The sequence below is a fragment of the Colobus angolensis genome, unplaced genomic scaffold, assembly GCF_000951035.1.
Source record: "Colobus angolensis palliatus isolate OR3802 unplaced genomic scaffold, Cang.pa_1.0 Scaffold18, whole genome shotgun sequence".
NCBI classification, from domain to species: domain Eukaryota; kingdom Metazoa; phylum Chordata; class Mammalia; order Primates; family Cercopithecidae; genus Colobus; species Colobus angolensis.
The window spans coordinates 1,487,950-1,496,243 of NW_012114932.1; the positions used below are offsets into that span (position 1 = coordinate 1,487,950).

Sequence of the window (8,294 nt, forward strand, 5' to 3'; positions counted from 1 at the left end):
AGGGGCAGGGACCTACCCAGTTACACAATGACTTGGTGACAGCAGTGTTCCCTCCCCTTCCCTAGGCCCCACCTGGCCTTGGAAACAGGAGGCTCCAAGATCCAGTAGACCTCACTCCCTGAGGCTCCGTCATGTCCCCCTCCTCCCTGGTGTCCAGAAGTCCCCATGTTCAGAGCAGCTACATCAAGGGCTGGCTCTTTCACAGTGAAAAGTAGCCTCACTGCAGGCTTCTCCGAGCCACTGAGCTCCTTCAGCACATCCACAATGCAGTCCTCTCTCTTCCCTGCCGCCCCACAGTGCATGAGGAGCACCTGGGCCACTGGGTCTGGACTTCAAAGGGGAATCGCAAGCACTTGCTGGCTCCTTGCTGTGGGTCCTTCTCTAGTGAAAATTGGGGTGTGAGTGGATGGCTGCCCCCGCTGCTCCTGGGTGGCTGGGTCGGGGCTGTGCCAGCTCTGGGCGGGCCCTCCTGACACCTCTATCCTCTCTCTGCACGCAGGATGCAGCACTGGGCCCGGCGTCTGGAGCAGGAGGTCGACGGCGTGATGCGGATTTTTGGAGGTGTCCAGCAGCTCCGTGAGGTGAGCCTGGTGCCATTTGCTGTCTCTTCAGGGACCCTCTTCCAAGGGAAGGGGGAAAGCTTCCGAAATAAGGAGTGAGAAAGATTTGGTTTAATGGAGGTCCTGGTGTGGTGAGACCTGATGGGCCCATGGGGACAGGTGGGGACATGACTCGATGGGCAGTGCTCCTCTGGGGCCTGGCCTGCTCTTCCTGAGGCAATGATCTTCCTGAGGCCACCACCTGGCTTGGACGATGACCCTGTTGCTGAAAGGGATTTGGAGCTTTTTGGGCTTTCAGGAGGGAGAGGTCTGTATCTGAGGCACACCTGGTGTGGGAGCCCAGGCCCAGGAGGGGTCAGTGGACACGAGGGTGAACAGGAGCTGAAGGAATCCAGGAAACAATGGGATGGCTGGTCTGCACCAGCCTGAAAGCAGTGCTTGAGGCGCTGTAGCAGGAGACAGTGGAAATCCCATGCCTGGCGGGATGAGGGATCAAGGTGCTGGAGGGGTGATTGATTAGGCACCAGCCACCACATCCATCCTGGGAGATTATGTTAATGTTTGAAATAGTGATGTGAAGAGCAGGCCATCAGTCACCCCCGGAAGCTGCAAAATGTGCTGCTGTCAGGCCCCGGGCTCCTGAGCCATTGCTCTCTATGTGGAGATGCAGAGGCTGGGAGGGCCGAGCTCTTGGAGTGATGGAGCTGCGACTCCCAGGGTACATGTGGTCTTTGAGGATCTTGTTGTCGGGGGCTTGGGCCAGGAGATACTGACCAGAACCGAGCAGGGGATTAAATGGGGGTCTCCCACTGAGAGTTGCCTGGGAACAACAGAGTAAGCCGACCTACTGTTGCTGGTTCAGACAGGAGTCCAGGCCCAGGATTTGGGGATTATATATCCACTGTGTTCCTGTTGTCCCTGCTGGTCAGGGCCAAGGTCAGCAGATGTAACCTCGGTGGAGTGGGGACCATGGGGCTTGTCCTCAATCCCTTCCTCACGCTTAGCTTATAGCTGGTGCCCAGGAAGTGGGGTGGGGGTGGCAGCCAGTGTGTTGACATTGGGTGTGGACGTAGGACCTCTGGCCCAGGCTGGGGCTGATCAGGGGTGGCTAAGGACGTGGCAATGCCATGGGGAGGGGGAGTCCAGGTCTGGAGGTCTGTGTCCTCCCTGCCAGTGACCCAGCGACACTAAACACCCCTTTCCTGGTTGCTGGGCTTGGATCTCAGCAGCCTCCATCACACTCTCTTCCTGTGAACTCTCAGTGACTCAGCCACACTTGGAGGCCGGCAGAGCTTTCCAGAGAAAGTGCTGTAGGAAAAGCTGCTCCGGAACAGGAGTCAGTTTAGGCTCAGGAATAGCACCCAGCACTAACCAGGCTCCAAGTAGCCACTGCCAAGGATAGCTGTGTGGGCTAATGCTCCCTGATGTGCGCATCCAGCACCTTTCCAAGTTTCATATCGGGACATAAGCTATACCCCACATCAGAAGTTAACTGTACTCCTCTAGTCAATAATCCTTCATGACTCAAACCTTTAGCTTGAGGATGTTGTTTATTTTATACTCATGGGCAACTCAGGCTCTGGATATCTGGCAATGAGAAAATAATGTTCATATGTCATGCCTAAGGTCTGTCTGGACCAGTGACCTTGCTGGATTGTGAGAACCAGAGATGGAATCCCAGCTCAGCATACCATCATGTGCCCCTGGGTGAGCGCTGGATCCTCTCTGATCCTCATTCTTGACCCGTGACACGGCTGGGAAGTCTGACTGGAGGATGAAGTGGTGAAAACAGCAATGGACAGGCTGATACAGATACGCCCCTTTTTTGGAAATCAAATTTGAGTTTCCCTCATTGATCATTTTCACTCCCAGGGATCATTTCCCTTCCTTTCTGATAGGACTTGAGAGATTCCAGACACTTTCCTCAGTGAGCATGTCTCCCCTACCCTCTCCCGCCCAGCAGTCACCAAGGTGGTCATGCTGCTGGCTTGTAGCAGAGCTGGGGCATGGACCCAGTGCTCCTGACTCCTGTTCCAAGGTGCAGCTCCGGCTCTGGCTCCACCTCCCTTCGTGGTAGGGTGGACAAGATGAGCCTGGGGCAGTAGCGAGCTGGGCCAGAGCAGGGCCATGCTCAGCATGGCAGGCAGGCAGGCAGAGAAGTGCTGACCTAGCGTCCCCGGCTCCTCCTGGCACTCTGGTGGAGTGCCTCTGCCTGCCGATGGCTGCCAGCTCTCCAGCGGCTCTCTGTCCTGCTCTAGTTTTCCTCGTCTGCTTCTTCAGCCTCTTACTTCCGACAGCTCTGGGGCTGTTTCTTGGCACAGGGCACTCTGGTGAGGTGGGTGTGGGGGTTGGGGGTTGAGGCATAGAGTTCTAGAGGAAGAGGGCAACCCTGTGGGAGCAGGAGGAGCCAACCAGTTGGCTCCCTAGCCCTCCGCAACTCACCTCTGACCCCGACTGAGCCACCATTGCTTTCCAAATGCACACGAAGACAGTCCATGTGCCCAGCCCGTGCCTGGCCCTGATAGGTCAGGAGGATGCTTGGAGCAAAGCCCTGACCCAGCTGTGATACTGCTGCAGACCCTGGCACCAGCTTTGCCAAGCTGACAGCCTTGGCTCCCACTGGGGCTGCCCCTCCTCAGCCCTCCTTGAGCTGATTCTGAGTTGCCCCCAAACATCTGGGGTGATCTGGCATCCGGGCCCCTTGGCCTTCTTCCCCTCAAAGGCTGCCCAGCCTGCGTGCTCCCATCCTAGAGGCTGCCCCACCCCCAGTAGCTTGGAGCCACGAGGGCTGGCAGCTGCCAGAGTGCAGAAACTGCAGACAGTAGCGTTTGGAAATGTTTTCCTTGCCTTGGCACTTTCCTTCTCCTGTCCTCACCATAAACCCCATGGTGGCATGGCTGGGTACAGACTGGCCCATTTGCAGGTTGAAACTGTGGCATACTTCTGTGGCATGGTGGGCACTCCCTGTGAAGACCCCATCTCATTTCCTCATCTAACATCACAGCTAGGGCATAGCTGGAGCTCTCGTGGCCTGGTGCTCACGTGTTGTCCCCACGCCCACACTTGGCCAGACACCCTGAGTTGCATCCTCTTGGGTTTCCCAGCCCAACTCCCCCCGCCTGTGGCCCACTCTTGCCCTGAATAGGCCAGGAAAGTATAGACCCTACTGTGATCTCCCCCTGCAGAGCCCCTAGGGCCTGAGCAAGGTCTCTGGAGCCTCTTTTCCACTCTCCCCCTTCAGCACCATATTGTCCCATCCTGCGGGGAGAACAGAGCGCATATGCATGGGCTCTGAGCTCATTTACATAATGAGGTTGATCAGGATGAATAATTCATCAGGTGCCTGGGGGTGCATGGGGAATGGGGGTGGGGAGGATGTGGAGCTGGGACAGGTCTCCCCTCTCTGAAGCCCAGGTAACTCTGATAGGTGTGGAACCTACCCTCTTCTGGCTAGGTATCTAGGGTCCAGGGGGAGCAATGCTGGGAACCTAGTGGGAAGGCAAAGCAGGAGAGATTATAGTCAGACATGATGAAGAATCAGTTGGCTCCTGAGGCATGCCAGCCTGGGATGCATTCCTGACCTCAGAGAGACACCTTCCTTGGAGGATCTCTACAGAAGGAGGGAAGCTCCTCTGCCTGGGGTTAGGGCTGAGGCTAGAGCTGCCTGGCCAGGGCTGGGCTAGGAGCAGGAACCCAGGACAGCCATGTTTGGAGGCCACAGGCTACCCTTTGGGAAGACTCAAGCCAATTCTGGACCCATGGAAGCCTTTGCCAGTCCTCATCAACCACTCATAGCTTGCCTCCTGGTCAGGGCAGGAATGGAATGGTGTACGGCGTGACCCATGTCCTGCCTGCCTCAACCCCATGATGGCCTTAGCCCAGCTACATGCTGCTAATTATTCCTGTGATCCTATCATACAAATGGGGAAACCAACACCCTGGCTGCTGTCTCCACCAGCCAATCTCATAGTGGATCCTTGACAGGCCAGTCCTGAGTGGTGGCAGGGGAGCTGTCTAGCAGAGGAGCTACCTGGGGCCGCCACTCCCCTGGACTGCTGAGCCTGCATTCATAGAGAATGGGACCCCAGGACTTGGAAATCCCCAACCTGAGTCTTTTGTGCCCCTCCCAACTTCTGTGCTTCTCTGGACAGTCATGGTGATTCAGGTCAATGGTGTCTATGTGTTTCCACTTCTTGTGGGTGAGCAGGAATGGCATTTTCCAACCAGTGACAGCAGCACAGCCTTACTCCAGCTACTCCATCTTGTCTGCCCCAGCCATCTCTGTGCCCCGTCTGCTCAGCACTTCCCAGGAATGTGTAATTAATATTTGTGGAGTACCACATCTGGAGCTGGCTCCCGGCATGGACCAAAATCTGGCCATGACCAGGGCCCCTTTCCCGAGGGGCTCAGGTAGGTGTGACAGGGTCCCTCTGCAGGTGCCTTTGAGACAGGCCTCCGTCTGTCCCCTTCCACCCTTCTCCTCGGCTGGCACCACCAACTTCTGAAACACATGCACACTCACACACTGATTCTGGGGGTGCTGACTGAGGCTGCACTCTGTTCCCATCTAGGGAGGGTACACCCTGGGCGGGTGCCCTCTGGGCATCCCAAGTGGGGTTAGCAGTGCCCACAAGTGCCAGGGAACCTCAGAACCTTAGAGGAGCTGGAGCAGAAGAGGAAGAAGGAAGCTGGTGGGGAGGGGCGCCCGGAGGGCCAGGCAAGAGGAGCACAAGAAGCTGTTCTCCCTAGACCCCACAGAAAGTCCTTTCACCAGAGCACTGTGGTTAACATGTGCCCCCTGGAGACAGGCATGCAGCTACTTGGCCAGGTCCCCCACTGGCACAGGCTGTCGCCCTGACACACCGAGAGTCAGGTGAGGGGTGGCCAGCACAGCACAGCCCCTCTGCAGGGCTCCTGCAGCCTCGGAGCCAGCATCTCTGGGCTCTGCATTTGCTCATCACACAGCCTCCACCCCTCTACCCAGCCACCTCCTGGTGAGGCCCAGCGGCGCCCTCATCTCCTGGTGTAGATGATGGGGATGTGGGGCGCATCAGGGTGGGGGGCGATGGGGAAGCGCGGGTGTGAAATATGCCGCTGGATAGGGATTGCTGTCACTTGCCTCCCTAAAAACGCACATATATTATTCTTTAATGGAAAGTTAATTGTCTTATTATTCCCTCCATATGGTCCTCTTGCTTGGCACCCAGTGGGGATGCGTGGGGCTAAAGGGGGGGCTCCCAGGAGGGTGTCTGAGACGTGGTGAGGCCGCTGCTCGAGCGTAATTCGGTAGAGAGAGGCAGATGCACAGGAACCTGACCAAAGCCCTGCCTAGACCCCCTCTGTGTCCCCCCAACCCAGCCTGCTCTCTACCTCTTTCTTTCCCAGGCCCTGACCTGGGGGCAGCCTCTTCTGGTACCCCCCTCCCCCGCCCACTGTAAAGTCTGGGAATGTTCTCTCCTGAGCACTGTGTGGGGAGGCACAGGATTGGATGGGGAGTGGTTGTTGCCATCCTGACCTCCCCGCCACCTCCTCCCCCCATATACACACACACTCTGTTGTTGCTGGCAGGAGAAAATTCCATTTTTGAGAAGCTTTTCTAAAACCATTTCATCCATGGCAGGCATCTGGCCTGGGCCAGCTGACTGGCTTAGGTCGCCCATATCCTTCCACACGCCCTCATCAGAGAGGGGCTGTGTGGGCAGGGGAACTGTCCTGGGATGCCTGCCCCAGGGACCCTGGCTCATGTTGGCCACCCCTTCTGTGGCACCAGCCACCTGGAGCCTCCCCCACCCCAGTGGCTCCCCCAGGCTGCTGAGGCTGGGCCAGGTATGGGTCCCCTTCTCAGTCCCTTGTTCCCTGCCAGGCCTCCTCTCTTCCTGCCCCCTGGAATGAGGGTATTGTGTTAGAACAGCCTAGAGAAGGTGGAGATGCAGTGACTGGAAGGCCCCAGAGAGGCCTGGCTGCATGTGGGCCCCTGGCTCCTAGAGTCCTGGCAGGGCAGGGCTGGGGCAGGGAACCCTGCTCTGAGGCTTCTGGGGTTCTGAGCAGCCTCAGCAGGGAGTTGCCCCCCAGGTTTCTGTGGAGGCCATGGGTGCAGAGGGGCAGGTCTGTAGGGGCAGCATCTCTGGGTCAGATCAGCTGGTGGTGCAGTCATGGAGAGGGGCCTCCAGCTTCCAGCTTGTGCCAGTAGGTCACAGAGGGCACTTCCGAGATCAGTTCCCAGGGGATGGGAACAGCTTGGAGTGGGAGAGAAGTGGCAAGAAAAGCTGTACCTTCTGAAGGTAGAACCTGCCTGTGGTCCCAAAGCTGAGGCCAAGCTGGATTTGGATTTGAACCTAGGGCCTGTGCCAGGGGCAGCAGCTGGATGGTGGGAGGTGGTGAAAGGATGAAGCAGACAGGAAGGGCAGCCACTGTGGGACCCGAGACTTGTTGTCCTGCCTCTCTGAGCCTTGGTTCCCTCACCTGGGAAATGGGGATCCAAGCAGTACTGTCTCACGGGGTACCTGAAGATCTCAGGGGAGCAGGAGCAAGGAATGGCTGCAGACAGCCCTGCATAAGTGTGGGGTGCCTTTGCCCCACCCCACCCCCACAACCACTGTCAATTTCCTGCCCTTCCAGAGGTTGATCACAGTTTAGAAAAGTTCACATGTTTAAGATGTCCTTTCTGCTTGGTTCAGCCCAGGGGTTTAGAAACTGGTCCCCTCATCTCTGCTGATCATGACACCTTTTAGGGATATCTCTCTAAGAGAGGCACAAAGGCCACCAAGCTGGGGCAGAGCTTGAAAAAACAGGGCCTGTGAATCAGGGAAGGGTAGGTGATTTCTTTGGCTGGAAATCCAGGGAGCTAGCTGCAGAGATGCTGTTGGGGAGGAGATGGGCGGAGGCAAAAGGAAGGGTCCCTATACCCTGGAAGATGTGAGTCAGTTTCTCCAATCAGTCAACAAGTTGACACCTTGTTTCTCAGGCCCCATGGGCTTAAAGAAGGGGATGGACAGCTGGGTGTGGTGGCTCATGCCTGTAATCCCAGCACTTTGGGAGGCTGAGGCGGGCAGGTGACTTGAGGCCAGGAGTTCGAGACCAGCCTGGCCAACATAGCAAAACCCCATCTCTACTAAAAATAGAAAAACTAGCTAGGCATGGTAGTGCATGCCTGTAATCCCAGATACTTGGGATGCTGAGACGGGAAAATCGCTTGAACCTGGGAGGTGGAGGTTGCAGTGAGCCGAGATCACTCCACTGCACTCCACCCTGGGCAGCAGAGTAAGATTCTGTCTCAAAAAAAAAAAAATTAAAAAAAGAAAAAGAGAGAGAGAGAAGGGGATTGAATGGAGTAGGGGGTCATACAAAGCCACCCAACTCTGACCTGTGCCTAGATGTTGGCGTTGGGAATGAGGAAGTTAGTGGATAAGAAAATAGAGTGACTGAGGCCAGAGCTGAGGATTGGGGGTTCTTAAGGGTGAAATCTCTCAGGATGTCTGGAAGTTTCTCTGTCTGGGTTCTCTGTCCCTCAGTTTAAGGAGGAAACAATCTCAGTGGCCATGAGCAGAACCTCCCTAGACAGACAGCACTGCTCTGCCTGGAAGATTTTAGTCGCTAACCCTTGGCTTTGCTGCAGGGCCCTTCCCTGAAGTGAGGGCTGCTCAATCCTTCCATCTTGGGGATCAGCAAGGTTTGTCTGTGAAACTTTCCTAAAGCCCTGCACACACACACACACACACACACACACACACACAC

General features: G+C 56.5%; 1 protein-coding gene across 4 annotated transcripts in view; it reads left to right on the forward strand.

Annotated features, from left to right (window-relative positions):
- The first annotated feature begins 475 nt into the window (after nt 1-475).
- CACNA2D2 (calcium channel, voltage-dependent, alpha 2/delta subunit 2) overlaps nt 476-8,294 on the forward strand; it is a 113,905-nt gene continuing 106,086 nt past the window's right edge. For 2 of the 4 annotated variants that reach the window (XM_011939002.1, XM_011939006.1), the window contains exon 1: nt 476-581. In XM_011939002.1, the coding sequence (XP_011794392.1) occupies nt 501-581 (81 nt within the window). In that variant the 5' untranslated portion in view covers nt 476-500. The remainder of the gene's footprint in view (nt 582-8,294) is intronic. The other 2 variants (XM_011939004.1, XM_011939003.1) reach the window with 1 other exon arrangement.